Source organism: Carassius auratus, chromosome 15 (genome assembly GCF_003368295.1).
Source record: "Carassius auratus strain Wakin chromosome 15, ASM336829v1, whole genome shotgun sequence".
NCBI lineage: Eukaryota > Metazoa > Chordata > Actinopteri > Cypriniformes > Cyprinidae > Carassius > Carassius auratus.
In genome coordinates, this window is record NC_039257.1 from 1,369,542 (window position 1) to 1,388,333 (window position 18,792).

The window sequence follows — 18,792 nt, forward strand, 5'->3', positions numbered from 1 at the left end:
ACAGGGCGGCTGGTTACGGATCTGCAGCAGTGTGTGTGTGTGTGTGTGTGTGTGTGTGTGTGTGTGTGAGGTGATGAGGGTCACCTGACTCTGGAGGTGAGCTGCTCACATCGCTCCTGCAGCAGTGTGACTCTATCCTCCAGCTGCTGTCTCTCCTCCATCATCCTGCAGCTCTCCTCTCTCTGTCGCTCTCGCTCCTGTCTCTCTCTCCGCAGATCCTCACACAGCTCGTCACGCTCCTTCAGCAGCAGAGGGAGAGACTGCACACACACACACACACACACACACACACACACACACACATGCATCAGATACACATCAGAAACACACACACACACACACACACACATCAGATACACATCAGAAACACACACACACACACCTGTAGTCCTCTCTGAAGGTCCTCCTCTTCCTCACACAGCTGCTGTCTCCTCTTCCTCAGATCTGATGCCTGAAGATGATCAATAATCAACACTGTTAGTATTGACATAGAACTGGATTAAAACTATTCATCTGAAGTTAATACTACAACAACTCCTGTAAAGAACTACAACCAAACAATCTTTGAATGTGATTAAAAAAAAACTTAAATAATAACTCAAACAGTGGACATTAATAGCCTATAATCATTAGAATTAAGAATTCAAATAAAGCAGAGTTCTGTACCTTTGACTGAAGCTCAGTCTCCTGAGTGTGAAGTTCTTTGGTTTCTTTCTCCAGCTTCTCCTTCCACTCCTGTAGCTCTGACTCCTACACACACACACACACACACACACACACAATACTACATTCAGTGACAAGCAATCTGTCTGTCCACATGACAGCCAATCAGAAGAGAGTGTGGGCGGAGTCTGTAAGCACTGTGTAATCATTTTACAATGATTAAAAAAATACATCCTCTGATACAGTCTCTGTCATGGGTGCACGTTTACAGTTTGGATGTGCTCAATTGATTTATTGATCAAATGATCGTGAACACTCACTGACAGTGTGTGTGTGTGTGTGTGTGTGTGTGTGTGTGTGTGTGTGTGTTGTTCTGACCTTCTGTGAGTGTGTCCTGCGCGTCTCCTGCAGCTGTGTGTCCAGTGTGTGCTGTAGTTTGTGTAGTTGGGTTGTGTGTTTAGAGATCACAGCGTCTCTCTCCTTCTGAAGAGAATCCAGCAGACGCTCCCGCTCCCTGCTCTCCTGCACACACACACACACACACACACACACACACACACACACACACACACTCTATGTAAATCAGATGAAGACAGTCTGACACAGTGAGTGTGTGTCTGTGTTCGTGCGTGCGTGCACGTGTGTGTGTCTGTGTTCGTGCGCGTGTGTGTGTGTGTGTGTGTGTGTTGTACCTGCTCCAGGAGTGTCTCTCTCAGGTTCTGTAGCTCCTGTTGATGTTCCTCCTTCAGTTGTTCTAGTTTCCTCCTGTGATCTCTCTCGACTTCCTCCCGGACTTCCTGCAGCACATCTGTGAGCTAAACACACATGAACACACACTCGTCAATATCAGAAATAAAGTCCCAATACGGCTTCATGTGATTATGAAGCGATGAAGGCAGTGATTAATTCGATCCTCATCAGCGCTGAGTGTGTGTGTGTGTGTGTGTCTGCTCATGATCTGCTGGTGTTCACACACACACTGATCCACATGAGCTGCTCAGAGTTTGAGTCGCTTTGACTTTGCTTGGAGTCACAACAACAACCTTCTTCACAAATGTGTGATTAGAAGCGTTTATCATCAGTAGAGCAGCTTTAAGAATCTGTGAGGTTTTCCATCTCAATCAAAGTTGGAGGGCTTGACATTTAAAAATGAAGAAATTAAGACTATAAATAGTATAATTTTACAGTTTTACCGTAAAACTTCAAAACAGCTTCAAAATCCTCGGTACTCATCTTACTGGACCTGTCTGCTGCTTCTGACACCGTTAATCACCAGATTCTCCTGTCCACCCTCAGAAAGATGGGCATCTCTGGAACTGCTCTCCTGTGGGTTAAGTCCTACGTCTCTGACAGATCCTTCAGTGTGTCTTGGAGGCGTGATGTTTCAAAGTCACACCACCTTGCTACTGGGATTCCTCAAGGCTCAGTACTTGGACCACTTCACTTCTCCATCTACATGACGTCATTAGGATCTGTCATTCAGAAGCATGGCTTTTCTTATCACTGCTACGCTGATGACACCCAACTCTACTTCTCATTCCAGCCAGATGACCCGACGGTAGCTGCTCGCATTTCAGCCTGTCTGAGTGACATTTCTAGCTGGATGAATGACCATCACCTTCAGCTTAACCTTACTAAGACAGAACTCCTGGTGATTCCAGCTAACCCATTGCTTCATCACAACTTCTCTATACAGCTGGGTTCGTCAACCATTACTCCTTCGAGGACAGCCAGAAACCTAGGAGTTGTGATGGATCATCAGTTAAGCTTCACAGACCACATTGCTACAACGACCCGGTCCTGCAGGTTTGCCTCATACAACATTAGGAAGATTAGACCCTTCCTGTCAGAGCAAGCAACCCAACTTCTTGTCCAAGCTCTTGTTCTCTCCAGACTGGACTATTGTAATGCTCTCCTGGCTCTTCCTGCATGCACTGTCAAGCCTCTGCAAATGATCCAGAATGCAGCAGCGAGGGTTGTCTTCAATGAGCCAAAAAAAGCTCACGTTACTCCTCTCCTCATCAGGTTACACTGGCTACCAGTAGCTGCTCGCATCAAATTCAAGTTACTGATGCTTGCCTACAAGACGACCACTGGCACGGCACCAACTTACCTAAACGCACTGGTTAAATCCTATGTGCCCTCCAGAAGTTTGCATTCTGCAACTGAACGACTCCTTGTGGTGTCATCCCAAAGAAATTCAAAATCACTCTCACGGACCTTTTCCTGGACTGTGCCCAGCTGCTGGAATGACCTCCCAATCTCAATCCATACAGCTGAGTCTTTACTCATTTTCAAGAAACATCTGAAGAATCATCTTTTTCGCCTGCACTTAACCTACTAACACCAGTACTTTTCCTTTTCTTGTCGTTTCATTAAAAAAAGAAAAAATAAACCCTGGCTATGCGTTCTGTACTAGACTAACTGAGACTTGTCATGGCACTTGTATTCTGTTGTTGTTCTCTTGTTGACCTGACTGCTTCTATTGTTCTCATTTGTAAGTCGCTTTGAATAAAAGTGTCTGCTAAATGATTAAATGTAAATGTACAAAACTAAATAATTTGAGCCTAACCCCTAAATTAGTCAAAAAAAAAATGTAATACCTATTTTTTATTTTTCAGTGAAATATTGCAAAAGTAACAGTCATTTCTTATTTTGTTAAATATCTTTACTTATTGGAAATAGTAATAATAATAATAATAATAATAATATGTGTGTTGTACCTCTCTCTGATACTCTACTAAAGGCTGTTCTGGTCGTGTGCTCCTCAAATCCTTCTGTGTGTCACTCAGTTTATCCTGACAAACACAACAGAGTGTTAAACACACACACAGCTCTCTCTCTCTCTCTCTCTCTCTCTCACACACACGCACACACACACACCTGTAGTCTGATGGAGGTCAGCTGCTCCTCCTTCTTCTCTTGTAGCCGCCTCCTCTCTGCCTGGAGCTCCTCCTCTGACTCCTCCCTCAGATGCTTGAGGTCCTGCCTCCTCTGAGTCTCCACCCTCTCTTGCTCCGCCTCCAGCTCTGAACGCAGCTCCTGCAGCTTCACCTCATTCTCAAGCCTGGACACACACGTGTGTGTGAATGCACTGATGGTGATACAGTGTGTGTGTGTGTGTGTGTGTGTGTGTGTGTGTGTGAGAGAGAGAGACTGAGTGTGTGTATGTGCGTGTTTGTGCGTGTTTGTGCGTGTGTGTATGTGTGCGTGTGAGTGTGTGTGTGTGTTCGCGTGTGTGTGTGCATGTTCATATGTGTGTATGTGTGTGTGTGTACCTGAGCTGCTGTAGCTGTGTGTGCATGTCGTTGTTCAGTCGCTCCTCCTTGTCTCGTCTCTGTTTGATCATCTGCTCCTTCAGGACTCTGAAACACACACATCATGTGACCTGTGTGACTGAGACGATGACACAGTGTCGTCATCATCAGTGCTGGTGCTTCAACAGCACATCTACCCACAATGCAGCAGTGACTGACCTGAGCAGCTCTGCGCTCTCCTCCTTCATCCGGCGCTCCTCGTCCTCCTCGTCCTTCATCAGAGCGTCTCTGAGCAGCTGCAGTCTCCTCTGCGTCTCCTCCATCAGTCTGCTCCTCTCCTCCTCCATCAGTCTGCTCCTCTCCTCCTCCATCAGTCTGCTCCTCTCTTCCTCCATCAGTCTGCTCCTCTCCTCCTCCATCTGTCTGCTCCTCTCCTCCTCCATCAGTCTGCTCCTCTCTTCCTCCATCAGTCTGCTCCTCTCTTCCTCCATCAGTCTGCTCCTCTGTGTCTCCTCCATCAGTCTGCTCCTCTCCTCCTCCATCAGTCTGCTCCTCTCCTCCTCCATCTGTCTGCTCCTCTGTGTCTCCTCCATCTGTCTGCTCCTCTCCTCCTCCATCAGTCTGCTCCTCTCCTCCTCCATCAGTCTGCTCCTCTCTTCCTCCATCAGTCTGCTCCTCTCCTCCTCCATCTGTCTGCTCCTCTCCTCCTCCATCAGTCTGCTCCTCTCTTCCTCCATCAGTCTGCTCCTCTCTTCCTCCATCAGTCTGCTCCTCTGTGTCTCCTCCATCAGTCTGCTCCTCTCCTCCTCCATCAGTCTGCTCCTCTCCTCCTCCATCAGTCTGCTCCTCTCCTCCTCCATCTGTCTGCTCCTCTCCTCCTCCATCAGTCTGCTCCTCTCTTCCTCCATCAGTCTGCTCCTCTCCTCCTCCATCAGTCTGCTCCTCTCTTCCTCCATCTGTCTGCTCCTCTGCGTCTCCTCCATCAGTCTGCTCCTCTCCTCCTCCATCAGTCTGCTCCTCTCCTCCTCCATCAGTCTGCTCCTCTCTTCCTCCATCTGTCTGCTCCTCTCCTCCTCCATCAGTCTGCTCCTCTGTGTCTCCTCCATCTGTCTGCTCCTCTCCTCCTCCATCAGTCTGCTCCTCTCCTCCTCCATCAGTCTGCTCCTCTGCGTCTCCTCCATCAGTCTGCTCCTCTCTTCCTCCATCAGTCTGCTCCTCTCTTCCTCCATCTGTCTGCTCCTCTCCTCCTCCATCAGTCTGCTCCTCTCTTCCTCCATCAGTCTGCTCCTCTGCGTCTCCTCCATCAGTCTGCTCCTCTCTTCCTCCATCAGTCTGCTCCTCTCTTCCTCCATCTGTCTGCTCCTCTCCTCCTCCATCAGTCTGCTCCTCTGCGTCTCCTCCATCAGTCTGCTCCTCTCTTCCTCCATCAGTCTGCTCCTCTCTTCCTCCATCAGACTGCTCCTCTCCCCCTCCATCATTCTGCTCCTCTCCTCCTCCATCAGTCTGCTCCTCTCCTCCTCCATCTGTCTGCTCCTCTCCTCCTCCATCAGTCTGCTCCTCTCTTCCTCCATCTGTCTGCTCCTCTCCTCCTCCATCAGTCTGCTCCTCTCTTCCTCCATCTGTCTGCTCCTCTCCTCCTCCATCAGTCTGCTCCTCTCTTCCTCCATCTGTCTCTCTGCATACTCCAGTCTCTTCCTCTCCTCTTCCTCGCGCTTTCTCTTCTCCTCTTCCTCTCTCTCTTCTTGTCTTTTCTCTTCTTCATCACACTTTCTCTTCTCCCCTTCCTCTCTCTCTTCTTGTCTTTTCTCTTCTTCATCACACTTTCTCTTCTCCTCTTCCTCTCTCTCTTCTGGTCTTTTCTCTTCTTCATCACACTTTCTCTTCTCCTCTTCCTCTCTCTCTTCTGGTCTTTTCTCTTCTTCATCACACTTTCTCTTCTCTTCTTCCTCCCTCTCTTCTCGTGTCATCTTCTCTTCTTCATCACTAGACAAATGCCTGATAAGAGACACACATCATCATTATCAATAATTAAGCTAAAACTTTTTTCAAATTTATTATTAATAAACATTTAAAATAAAATAAATATGATCTGAAATAGTAAAAAAATGCATATTTTGACAATCACTGAACATGAGAGAGTTAGTGGTCTGAAGATAAATACAGACGGATCAGTGCTGATCATCATCATCACACACCTGTCTGCAGAGTCAGAGACATCCACACATCTGTCCACATCTGCCTCGCCCTCGGCTTCCTTCCTGTCCTGAGACACACACACACACACAATTTAAAACTTTCAGGTTTAAAGACTCATTCAGTCTCTGTATGAGTGTGTGTGTGTGTGTTTGTGTGTGTGTGTAAAATAAGTATTGAACGTGTCACCATTTTTCTCAGTAAATATATTTCTGAAGGTGATGATGACATGAAATGTTCACCAGATGTTGGTAACAGCCCAAGTGCTCCGTACATACAGAGAGAACAAAACAAATAAGTTCAGAAATGTATGTTAAATTAAAGTTCTGTGTAATAAAATGGAATGACGCAGGGAAAACGTACTGAGCTACAGAAATATATTTAAAACTTTGTACAAAAGCTTCAAGACGCCCCCTGTAGGAGAAACTAGTCTCATGCATTGCTCAGGTGGGATCTCGCTCCATTTCTCCACACAAACAAAGATCTTCAAATCTGGAAGTTTCTGAGGGTTTCCTCTATGAACTCTGACCTTTAGTTCTTTCCTTCCATTTTCTGTTGGTTTCAAGTCAAGTGATTGGCTGGCTGTTCTAGCAGCTTTTCTTTCTCTGAAACCAATCGAGAGTTTCCTCGGATTGTGTTTGGGATCATTGTCCAGCCTTGTTTTTACTCGCTGTGTTTATACGTGTGTGTGTGTGTGTGTGTGTGTGTGTGTGTGTTGACGAGGTCATACCTTCACATTATCAGTGGATGATAGCGACGCTGCTGCTTCACTGTCCTCAGACTCCTGACACAGAACAGAACACAACATCATACACACGTAAATCAGCTCACACACACACACACACACAGCAGTATGAGGAGAGGATGCTGGGAGATTCAGCTCTGCTGCTGAGAGGAGCTCTGATTGGCTTAAACTAGTCTCACTAGTCAGTCATCTATTTTTTTTTCTTCAAGAGCGCTCATAACTGTACGTCAGTTTCATAAAAGGTTAAACCGCTCTGATTACCTCTTGACCAACTGCTATGCTAGCTCTTAAAACTCAAGGTATTTGCACACTTAGTCCGAAATTCTTATCTGAAATTTATATAAAAATAAATACGACCTCACATTGTGTCAAATCACTTTACACACTGCTCCAAACCTTTGTCCGTCATACAAACACTTTGGACAAGGTTCGATTTTGTGCATTTTTGCATTTGTAGCAAGAATTATTACTTATACGAAAAGTAATTGTGAGGAACGGAGTGAAGCACCTAAACACAGCTGGGCGGGGCATGCGGAGTGGGAGGGGCTTGCTGAACAGGGGCGGGGCACTCGGTCCTACCTCACTAGACACTGGATTCCACTGAGGCACAAACTTCCCTGCTTTAACACGAGTGACTTGAAGGCGAGAGCTGTTACTCTGAGCCTCTGAGACGAGTCCTTCAGTCTCTCTCTGCTCTTCCTCATGTTTATCCTCCTCTGCCTCACTCTCCTGACGCTCTTCCTCAGAGGAAACACTTCTGATGGCCTCTGCTTCTCCATTTATGGACCATTTGTGTGTTTCAGTCATCTCTTCTTCCATGTTTCCATCATCTCTCTTCTCCGTCTGATCTCCTCCTTCTGTTCTCTCCTCCATCACGTTCTTCTCCTCCTCCTCAGGATTGCTGATCTGTTCCTCAATCTCCTCGCTCTCTGTGTTCTGCATCTCTTCATCTCTCATCTGTCTGTTCTCATCTATGTTTCCTTTCCTTTTATCTTCTTCTGTTCTCTCCTCCTTCTCTTCAGGACTATTGAATCTCTCCATCTGTTCATCCTCCTCCTCCCTCTCTCTGTTCTCTGTCTCTTCATCTCTGATCTGTCCGTTCTCCTCTTCATCTGACTGTTTCTCCTCCTGCGCTCCTTCGCTCATCTGTTCGTCTTCCTCTCGGCCGCTGGACACCGCAGCATCTGGGGTCAGAGGTCGTGAAGCTGCTGTGGAATGGAGGTGACGTCCAAACGAGTCCTTACAGCGGAGAGAAGAGTTAGAGACAGACAGACGAGTGTGAGGTCACATGCAGATCAGGTGTATTATTAACAGAGAGAGAGAGAGAGAGAGAGAGAGAGAGAGAGAGACAGAGAGAGACACAGAGAGAGAGAGAGAGAGAGAGAGAGAGAGAGAGAGAGACAGAGAGAGACACAGAGAGAGAGAGAGAGAGAGAGAGAGACACAGAGAGAGAGAGAGGTACCTCTGAAGGAGCTTCTGGACTGTGATCTCTGGACAGGGCCAAATCCTGTAGTTCAGGTTCTGTTCTTTCTTCAGGAGGAACCGTCACACTGACCTCACTGTCCTGAGACACACACACACACACACACACACTGACTGAAGCGGTGTCTGAAACCGCTCCCTATCCCCGACTAGCCGTTAGTCATCCAGAAGAGGCCTGATCAAACAGGATTTTATTAGTAAATAGAAACCCCCACAGGTGAAGTCACACAGATGGATAACAGCTGCTCTATCTGATGGAACATCCAAACACTCCCCTATCATTCATCCACCTCAGATATGGCTTATGATCTGAAATATGTCAGTAGCAGCTGGACATGTCTAATGTGATCCTGGAGAAGTGAGTGCTGCTCGGTGTCTGTGTGGAGCATATTCTCCAGAACGGTGCAGATTCATACAAGATAAGAATAAACATGCCATGTAAAATTAATGCAAGTTCAACTTTTGAAAAAACATGTCTCGAGACTTCATGGCAGTTCTCCCATGCCACTACGTCTCATGATTTAAAATATTTTTCTCAAAAGTCTTTTTTCTTTTTAAATTATATATAATTGTTTTTTTTTTTTCGCTCCCTCAGATTCCAGATTTTTAAATAGTTGTGTCTCAGACAAATATTGTCCTTCTTACAAACAATTTAATTTCATAAAATGTACCCTTTTGACTAGTTTTGTGATCCATGGTAACATGTGAAACATCGTGTTATTTTATTACTCTGAATAAAAGTGCATTAGTGATATTTTGCTCGATGCGCCCTCTTGTGGTCTCAGGAGAGAAGCCAGAAGCTTTTTTCAAACCTAACTGACATTACGCTCTTTAGAATATTGGTAGTATTTAAGCACAAAACTGAAATGTAGTTTTTCAGCCATTCTGACAGTCCTGCAGTGCTATTCCTGCTATCAGATGGAGAAGAGTCAGACGGATGTGTGTGTGTGTGTGTGTGTGTGTGTGTGTGTGTGTTCACCTCGTACTGTAGACCTGCTCCCAGAGCGTCCAGATCCAGATGAAGGTTCTGCAGGAGTCCGGCTGAGTCCCGCGGCCTCTAACACACACACACACTCACTTAGATCTGATCCAGCGTTCAGTGTGTGTGTGTGTGTGTGTGTGTGTGTGTTTCAGACTCACCTCTTCCTCAGATATCTCCTCGTCTTCCTCAGCGCTCCTGACAGCAGCAGAACTAGACACAGCCTGATGCACAGAATCCAAATCAAAATCCAAAACACAGGTCACACTCACAAACACAACTGCAATACATTTGTGCTGCTTTACCCCGAGAGAGAGCGGCTGGAGTCCAGATCCTCTGAGAGGAGCGACAGGAGCGTCAGACAGAGCACGGAGACGAGTGAGAGGAGCCAGCACCTGCAGAGAGAGAGGGATAATAATCATACCAGCCAATCAACAGTCCTCCAAAAACTGGATGCTCTTGAGTCATGCATCAGAAACAACCAGAATCCACTCGATTATCCAATAACCCAACAAGAACTGAAAACTGAAATCCCTCAAATTCAGAAATCCTGTGGCCCTGCAAATTGCATTACTCAAACTTAAAAAAAAAAAAAATGTGCAGTAAAAACTGGACAGCAAAGGACAGACTATTTTCCTCAACAGTGAGGAGTGAGACTTTATTTAACATATATATCAATGAACTGGCAGATCTATTCAAAAGTTAGGGTCAGAAATTAGTATTTCTATTCAAGGTGGCATTAAATTGATCAAAAGTGTCAGTGAAGAGAAAAAAAAAAGATTTCTGTTTCAAATAAATGCAGATCTTCTGAACTTTCTATTCATCATCATCATAAAATCCATCACAGTTTCCAAAAAAATACAACTGTGTTCAACATTGATAATAATCTTCATGTTTCTTGAGCAGTAAATCATCATATTATTCTGATTTCTGAAGATCATGTGACACTGAAGACTGGAGGAATGATGCTGAAAATACAGCGGAGCATCACAGAAATACATTACACTTTAACACAGATTCACACAGAAAACAGATGATTTAGATTACAGTAATATTTCCTCATTTGTACAGTATTTTTGATCAGATAAACACAGCTCCGGTGAGCAGAGGAGACGTCTGTATGCTGCTGTAAGATGATGTTCTCACCCCTGGAGCTCTGACTTCCTCCAGCTCCTTCCTCTTGTCCTTCTTCTTGTCTTTCTTGTCCTTCTTCTTCTTCTTCTTGTCCTTGTCTCTCTTCAGGGCGCTGGGGGCTGTGGCGTGTTGGTTGCGCTCGCGCTCCTGCTCCACCAGCTGTCTGTAGTGTTCATCACACGGATGATCCCAGGTGGACTGACCGGTGGAGAAGTTAAAGTAGTACACCTCACCGCTGACGTCCTGACTGAACACACACAGAGTCACTTCCTGTCTCCACATAATCATGCCTGTGTGTGTGTGTGTGTGTGTGTTACCATGGTTTCCACTCGGTCGGCAGAGGTGCCACCATCCCCTCTCTGGCCAACCACAGCAGCTCAGGCTCTCGCTCCGGGTCGATGCCGATCTCCACCGCGTACTCATGGATCTCTGACACACACACACACACACACATCTGTCAGCACCTCACTCCAAACCTCTATGACTTTGGAAGAAGAAATTATGAAGAACGTTCAGAACTAAACAACAACACTGGTTATATAATATTTTCTGAGATAATGAATTTGGTTAATTTCCTTAGTTATCATTTATTATCATCAAAATTAAAAGAAATAAACATTTTAAATATATCAGTCTGTGTGTAATGAAATAATATAATATACAAGTTTCACTTCTTGAATTGAATTAGTGAAATAAATAAACTTTTTGATGATATTCTAATTATATGACCAGGACCTGTACATGTGTGTGTGTGTGTGTGTGTGTGTGTGTGTGTATGTGTGTTTGAAATCTAAAGCTTATTTTATTGTGGGTTATATAACAAAAATGTCATAATACAATCTTATGAAGAACTGACAGGAAAGACAGTGATAGTGTGTGTGATGAAGTGTAACCTTGCTCTGAAGGGATGTAGTTCTCATCATAGTCTTCCTCCAGCACCAGCTGATCTCCGATGCGCAGTCCCGCGGTCGCCATGGTGACAGGAGCGCGCACGGGCCTTCAATTAATCTCACTCGATTACTTCAAATTAAAACTTCACAAACACATCACATTCAGCAAATAACACGTACTTACGAATAAAAGCCACTGCGTATTATTAAATAAACGTAAAAACACACACACAATGTCGACACGCATCTGTTATTGTTTACGTTACCTCAGATAATCATTTTTCATTGATAATCATAAAGATGTAGATCATAACTCTATCACTGGTGATATTTAATGAAAACAGAAGTCTGGAGGAGCAAGTCGTGGGGAAGTCGTGGCCTAATGGTTAGAGGGTTGGACTCCCAATCAAAGGGTTGTGGGTTCTAGTCTCGGGCCGGACGGAATTGTGGGTGGGGGGAGTGCATGTACAGTTCTCTCTCCACCTTCAATACCACTACTTAGGTGCCCTTGAGCAAGGCATCGAACCCCCAACTGCTCCCCGGGCGCCGCAGCATAAATGGCTGCCCACTGCTCCGGGTGTGTGCTCACAGTGTGTGTGTGTGTGTTCACTGCTCTGTGTGTGTGCATTTCGGATGGGTTAAATGCAGAGCACAAATTCTGAGTATGGGTCACCATACTTGGCTGAATGTCACTTCACTTTCAAATTAAATGACTGATTTAAACCATATAAAGGCAAATCATCAGTAAAGACATTTAAGTCGAGCGTCGCGTAACGTTACCCTGAAATTTATGAAACATTCTTATTAATAACGTTAATAACCGTTACTGATGATTTAACGCGATTAGTTTAATCCTCACCTGCTCTCTGATCCAACGCCTTCAGTCCTGCCGTGAATGTAATAGCATTGTGTTACTTTACAGCTTTATTTCAGGTGATTATTTTCAGTCTCAGATGATTTTCTGAATTTATAACAGAAAGTTAAAATCCGAAGCGTCGCGTCTCTATCACAGCAACCAGACGGAAACATGGCGGCCGCCGCAGTCGCACTTCAGAATAAAAGTCCCGCAACTACGCATGGACTTACACGGGATATACATATAATTATATAAATAATATAATAGAGAAAAATAATAATATAAATATACTAATAAAATAACTTATTTTATCAATTACAATATAAGGAAAGTATCTGGAAATGAACTATAGTTTTATTTTTGTACAATAAAATAAAAATGAGGAACTCCCTTGAATAGCATTGGTAGATCCTGATTTAAAATGACAACAATTAAATGACAAAAACAAACACCAGAGAGTCTTAAAGATCCAACATAGTTTATTAATATGTGCTTTTGTTACACCATACACAGCAATAAAATTTTTGACACTTGGCTTTATACTATATATGAGAAACACATGTGAAAAAATGCTAAGCATATTAGACAAGCCTTAATGTAGAAAATAAATTAATATCAGTGTAAAAAAAGAAAACCTAAAAAAACAAGGCAAGCTGCTTTAACAACAGAAGTTTGTGACATTCATGATGGTCCTCTGGAAATCACGGTAAACTGTCGACACACACACAAAAAAAAACACACTCACTGTGCTTCACATCAATCCAGACTGATAGAAAAGATCCCAACAGAGACGGCAGGATAATGTTATAAATATGCTAACAGTTGTTTAATCACACTGCAGCGGACTCTGATTTCGTTTAGTCTCCAAACACATGGCGTTTGGCCCCTTTGAGTTAAGATTCAATGCTGCAGCTTTTGGAACATCTTTGACATTTTCACAGAGTTTCACAAATGTTTCTAACATCATAGATGTCTCGCTCGTCTCAGTTGTTTTCAATGGGGTTCAGTAGTTCAGATATTTGGTTTCTAGATAAAATAAACCACTAAAACATGCCTCGAGTGGAATCACAACGCGATACAGTAAATGAACATTAAAAACAAAATCAATGGTTTGGAATGAATGAATGAATGTGTGATTGAGTGTTTGGAGCGTTTCTCCAATACATCTCTGACGTCCAGATGGAAAAACCAGCCCTCAGCATTCAGAGAATCCAGAATCCTGTCATTCCCAAATCAAATCATGTCCAAGCTCTCATATTACACTAAACGAGACGTGATGAGTCAATGAGAATAAATCGAGATCTGCAGTACTGTGCATTAGATCTGTTCTACCGTCTACAGGCTCAAGATTTGGTGCAATGATCCACTTCTGAATGAAGCATCATGTGGCAGAAGCATATCTGTCTGTGACGTATGCTGTGATTAAAAGAGCAGACATGCATTCTGAGTGTGAATGGTGAGCATACTGGGCTCTTGGGAGTGAAGAGGAGTGCAGGGTCGATAGAGATGATACTGAGATGCTCCATTAGCAGCAGTTCTCCAGTGTAATGTACTCCAGTGGCGTTAGCATGCAGCGGATACGTGTCTGGAATAAGTGGCTGACGTTATGAACGAAAGATCAAGAGCTGACATCGTCTAGCGTGAGGAACTGTTCCATATGCCTCTTCAAACTCCACACTGCACTGTAGTTTCACTCCATACAGAAGAAACCCAACCTGCTGCATTAAACAACAATAACTATACCGATAACTATACCGATAACTATACCGATAACGATAACTATACCGATAACGATATTGATAATGATACCGATAACTACATCGATAATGATACAGATAAGGATACTGATAATGATACCGATAATGATACCGATAACTATAACTACACCGATAACGATACAGAGGAGCATTTGTGCTGGACATTATGTGTTCTTGTTCAGCTGATGAATGATAAAAACATTTACAGCCAATCAGAATCCACTGACTTTAAAGATCTTAAGATTTTAAAGAGACGGTATGCACTTAGAATAAAAGTAACATTAACATGTGTGTTATAGTTATGACTGTTGTTATATTTAACAATAGTCATGGTTACAGTCATCACTTTACTTAATATTTATCGTTATGGTCAACATTTGGTCAATAATTGTTGTAACGGTCAACATTACAGTCAGCGTTATAGCCATCGGTATAATTATCAATATAGTCAATGCTATACTCACTGTTACAGTCATCGCTACATTGTTTTAATCAATTTTATAGTTAACATTATTAATTGTTTTTAAGTTTAACACAAATTTAATCAGCAGGAATGGCTATATCCATGACAAAATCAACGGTTTTATAATAATGACAATATCATTTCAATTCCTCGTTTACAATAATGTAACAATTTTATCTTAAAAACCTCCAACGTACAAAATAATACATACATATATATACTTAATTTAACAATTATGGCAACAGTAACAATAAACTAGAATTTTTCTATTTAATGTACCATAAAATTTAGAAAATTATTCCAAGAGAAACTTTTAAAAAAATGTCTATTAATAAACTGTCTGAATAAAATGTTGCCTAATAGCATATACAAATGGAAATTCAACAGTCAATGCTATATCATTATAGTCAACATTATAGTTAGGGTTATATTGTTAAAATCAACATTAGAGACAACGTTAAAGTCTACTTTAGTCAACTATATAGTTAACATTATATTGTTATAATCAACTTTAAAGTCTACGATAATAATCATTAAAGTGATCGTTATAGTTATCGTTTTTGTTGTGAACAGGTCGTAACTCCCAAATGCAACACTAAAATAAGAAAGGCTTGCTGATTCGGTGTTACTCCGTGACGAACTGCCAACATCGAGAAGACGAGCTAACAGCGTTTAAACCTCAAAATGAGGAGCGTCAGAAAGGCACTCACGTCTTCATATCAGGCGTCGTGGCACTTCCGGTCGAGTGCAGTCCGACGATCAATCGTGATTAATCGCATCCAAAAATAAGTTCTTGTTTACATAATATATGTGTGTGTTCTGTGTATATTTATTATGTTTATATAAATACACACAAACAGAACACATTTTGAAAATATTTACATGTATATACATTTATATTCTTATATAAATATATAAACAACTTATTTATCTTAAATACATACACATGCATGTGTTTTTATATATACATAATAAACATGCATGGCACACACACATACAGTCAAACCAAACCATCTATTGTCTGAATAATTTTTGGATTGACTGTATATTTTGCAAACAAAAACTAGTACTCTGCATGTGATTAATCGTGATTAATCGTCTGACACACTTGTCCGGTCTGGTCCGCGGTCACTCCCACCAGGTGTCCAGTCTGCGGATGCGCACGCGCTGCTTGTAGTGGTACTCCTTCAGGTGCTCCTTCAGAGCGCTGGGCAGCGGCAGAGCGTTGATGCCGTCGTACGTGGTTCTGCTGCTGATGACGGCGCGGCAGATGCGCTGCAGGCTGAAGGGCTGCGAGCGGTGGATGGGGTTCGACAGCAACGGCTCGAAGAACATGCAGGAGTTGGGGTCTTTATAGTGCTCCAGCAGACCGGTGACGGTGGGAGCGTGGAACACACTGGGGTCGTGCACGTCGAAGCTGAAGTTATGGTTCCACTGCTCGATCCGTGCGTGCAGCGAGCGTCCGTACCTCCGGAAGCTGACCGAGAACAGGTAGTCTTCCTGAGCAGAGTCACGCAGGAGGAACGTTCCTTCGGGTTTGCCTTCCAGCAGTGTTTCGGCTTGGTATCGGTCCATGACGCCCCAGTAGCACGGCAGGTTAGTGATCCGGAGCAGATCGGGGACTAGACAGTGGATGTAATCGATCTGCGTGTGGATGCGATGGAATCCGTCGAGTGATTTAGGACTGTCCGGCTGAACTAGAGGTGGAGATGCGGCGCACAGATCAAAATCTGATGACGAGGAAGCAACGACTTCATCGAGCGTGTCCAAACATCTCTGCAGGAGCAGTGTAGCGCGCTCGTCTCCGGCTAACTCATTCATCCCCGGAGCTAGTTTGGGTCCGAGCTTGTACAGCGGGTTGATTTGTGCCGTCACTTCGAAGGTGTGTATCTGAGCGTTGGGTGGAGGTTCGACTCCCTGCTCGATGCTAATCCGGCGTCTCTCTCGTAAGCGGTCGTCCTCGTCCTCCACAGCGGCGCAGACCAGCGTGGGTCCGGAGTCTAGGACCGGAGCTTGAGAGATGGGAGCCGTGTGCTGTTTGATGAGGTACCACTTCTGTGCCAGGTCCGAGCCAGCGGGGAACGGACAGCTGTCCAGCATGAGCTCGCTGAGGTGGATCTTACGCCTGGAGGACGGCGAGGGGGACAGGACTTGGCTGTGGGTTTTAATGGGGAAACACTGGCCTACTGCGTCCTGGATTTTCTGGCGGAGCGTTCTGCTGCTTCCGGACGCCTTGCTCTCCGTGTCCTCAGCAGAAACCCGTTCGGAGAGCAGGGATTCGCTGGAATCGTTCAAAAGGTCCCCGTACTCGAAGCCGTCGCTCAAGGGCCGCTCCGAGGTCAGGTCATGTGACAGGTGGCTCTTCTTCTTCCCTCTCCCTCCCTTCTGCCTCCCTCCGTCTCGTCTCTCCTCGGAGCGGCTCTGACGCACTTTGGGCCGTGCGCCGCACTCCCGCTCCTTCCCACGATCCCCTGCTTCCTCCGGAAGAGACATGACTGCTGCGGACCGGATTGTGTTCGTTTAAGACCAACGCTGTCAGACCAGAGTCACTGCACATTCACTGAACATGATAAATAATCAGCATTCGAGTCCATCCAGATCACGCTTTCAATCTGCGTAGACAACAGAAAAACCAGAGCAACATCAATCATGAGACATAACGAGCAAACAGCATTCATTAATCAGACACATATTCAACAACTGCTGACAATCTTTCATGTGCAGTTCTTAGAGTACACTGTTAAGATTACTGTGGCTTTAACAGTAAAAGACTGTAAAAGTTCTACAATAAAAAGCTTTTAAATGGTTAATGGTGAGTTGCCCTACTATATACGGTAAGATACTGTATTGAACATCACACGTAATTTAACGGTAGCATACCGTTTTTTGGACGTTAAAAATAACATATAATTTAAAGTTCTCTACGTTACATTTCACATGTTTTTCATTGAAACAACTTTATTTATTCTTAGTTTCTTCTCAATAGTTTTGTACATTAAGTTTCATTTTGTGGACCACATATATTTGCATCAATTAATTGCATAAAATTTCTCAACAGCTGAAGTGATTTCCTTTGTATATCTCAATATTTTAACTAAATGCAAAAGCTGAATAATCAATCAAAGCCTACCGATTAATTAGTGAAATAATCCACGATTAGTCAATTAATCGTTCTTATAATCCTTAGATTAATTTATTATCAAAATAATTGTTTGTTGAAGAACTAGTTAATCTTAACTAAAGCTATTAAATTTACTTTATGGTTTAATTAAAATAAAATGTAAATATTAGATGAAAACTGAAAACTAAGAGTTTAAGTAATTAAAATTACAATAAACAAAATATAAAAATAACTAAAATGGAACGTCAAACTTATACAAATGAAATGAAATATTATTAAAAATAATAGAAAATTAGGAAAGCACAACAAAATTACTAAAAGAGTACTGAAATACCATTATACGATCATAATACTTTTACAATATTATGAGTATTATAAATTGCTTTGATCCTTTTATTATGTAAGTCACTTTGAATAAAATTGTCTGGAAAAATAATGTAATTTACATATCAATAAATATCAGACAATTCGTTAATAACCGTTTTAAACAAAGCGCGCGAATATCAGCGTGAGTCCGTTATGAACGAGCGTCACTGTACAGATGTTAATAACGGACTTAGTAACTCTGTGTTACAGTGTTTAGTGTTGCTGTAGTACTACTGTAGTATCGTTAGGGTTAAAACAATTCGTGCGAAAATCAGTCAGAAACACGAACCTGTATCGTCTGATGACTCCGCGTCACTCCTGAGCTGATTAATGACCTGTGATTGATTAAATCACTTTAATAAGTCAACTTTAATCAAATAAAATCGCTTTAACTCGCGCTAACTCGCACAGCCCTGCCGCTACCGTCGCGGTGACTTCACTTCCTGTCAGCAGACAGACAGACTTCCGCCATCAGGCACAAACTTCCGGATTATATTTAGAACAGTTCTGTCAAAGGATGTGGTTTTATTGTTGATGTTGAGCTGGTATTAAGTAGACACTATGACAGTTATCACTTTGAGCTCTAACTAAAAATAATGTTTAATATTTCATACAAGCTGAAGAACCTTCACAGAACAATCAAACCATTTTATTTTCACATAATTTAGTGCTGTCAAACGATTAATCACATCCAGAAAACAAGTGTGTTTTTGCATAATTTATGTGTGTATTGTGTGTGTTTATTATTCATATATAAACACACACACACATAATATATATTTCGAAAATATTAACATGTCTATATTCATATAATTTATATGATAAATATATGTAATATACACATAACAAATATACACAACATATATTATGTAAAAAGTTTTATTTT

The 18,792-nt window shown here is 42.9% G+C and overlaps 3 protein-coding genes across 4 annotated transcripts in view; all 3 read right to left on the minus strand.

Annotated features, from left to right (window-relative positions):
* Window positions 1-12,379, minus strand: part of LOC113114560 (centrosomal protein of 164 kDa-like) — a 14,814-nt gene extending 2,435 nt beyond the window's left edge. Inside the window, exons 1-22 of the mRNA XM_026281451.1 lie at window positions 12,203-12,379; window positions 11,347-11,450; window positions 10,771-10,882; window positions 10,466-10,700; window positions 9,625-9,714; window positions 9,481-9,543; window positions 9,320-9,397; window positions 8,321-8,422; window positions 7,438-8,097; window positions 6,844-6,897; window positions 6,116-6,183; window positions 5,688-5,915; window positions 5,604-5,622; window positions 4,140-4,342; window positions 3,942-4,028; window positions 3,547-3,730; window positions 3,387-3,461; window positions 1,356-1,478; window positions 1,042-1,185; window positions 667-750; window positions 383-451; window positions 85-260 (exon numbers count right to left, since the gene is read on the minus strand). Of these exons, the coding sequence (XP_026137236.1) occupies window positions 85-260; window positions 383-451; window positions 667-750; window positions 1,042-1,185; window positions 1,356-1,478; window positions 3,387-3,461; window positions 3,547-3,730; window positions 3,942-4,028; window positions 4,140-4,342; window positions 5,604-5,622; window positions 5,688-5,915; window positions 6,116-6,183; window positions 6,844-6,897; window positions 7,438-8,097; window positions 8,321-8,422; window positions 9,320-9,397; window positions 9,481-9,543; window positions 9,625-9,714; window positions 10,466-10,700; window positions 10,771-10,882; window positions 11,347-11,428 (2,936 nt within the window). The 5' untranslated portion in view covers window positions 11,429-11,450; window positions 12,203-12,379. The remainder of the gene's footprint in view (window positions 1-84; window positions 261-382; window positions 452-666; window positions 751-1,041; window positions 1,186-1,355; window positions 1,479-3,386; window positions 3,462-3,546; window positions 3,731-3,941; window positions 4,029-4,139; window positions 4,343-5,603; window positions 5,623-5,687; window positions 5,916-6,115; window positions 6,184-6,843; window positions 6,898-7,437; window positions 8,098-8,320; window positions 8,423-9,319; window positions 9,398-9,480; window positions 9,544-9,624; window positions 9,715-10,465; window positions 10,701-10,770; window positions 10,883-11,346; window positions 11,451-12,202) is intronic.
* The window catches only part of LOC113114651 (leucine-rich repeat and fibronectin type III domain-containing protein 1-like), a 680,315-nt gene that overhangs the window by 575,320 nt on the left and 86,203 nt on the right, over window positions 1-18,792 (minus strand). The gene's annotated exons all lie outside the window — the stretch shown is intronic.
* Window positions 15,402-18,350, minus strand: socs9 (suppressor of cytokine signaling 9). Its single transcript, XM_026281572.1, has 2 exons — window positions 18,196-18,350; window positions 15,402-17,031 (listed from the first exon to the last, which is right to left on the minus strand). The coding sequence occupies exon 2, from the start codon at window positions 16,910-16,912 to the stop codon at window positions 15,548-15,550; it is 1,365 nt and encodes a 454-aa protein (XP_026137357.1). The 5' UTR covers window positions 16,913-17,031; window positions 18,196-18,350; the 3' UTR covers window positions 15,402-15,547.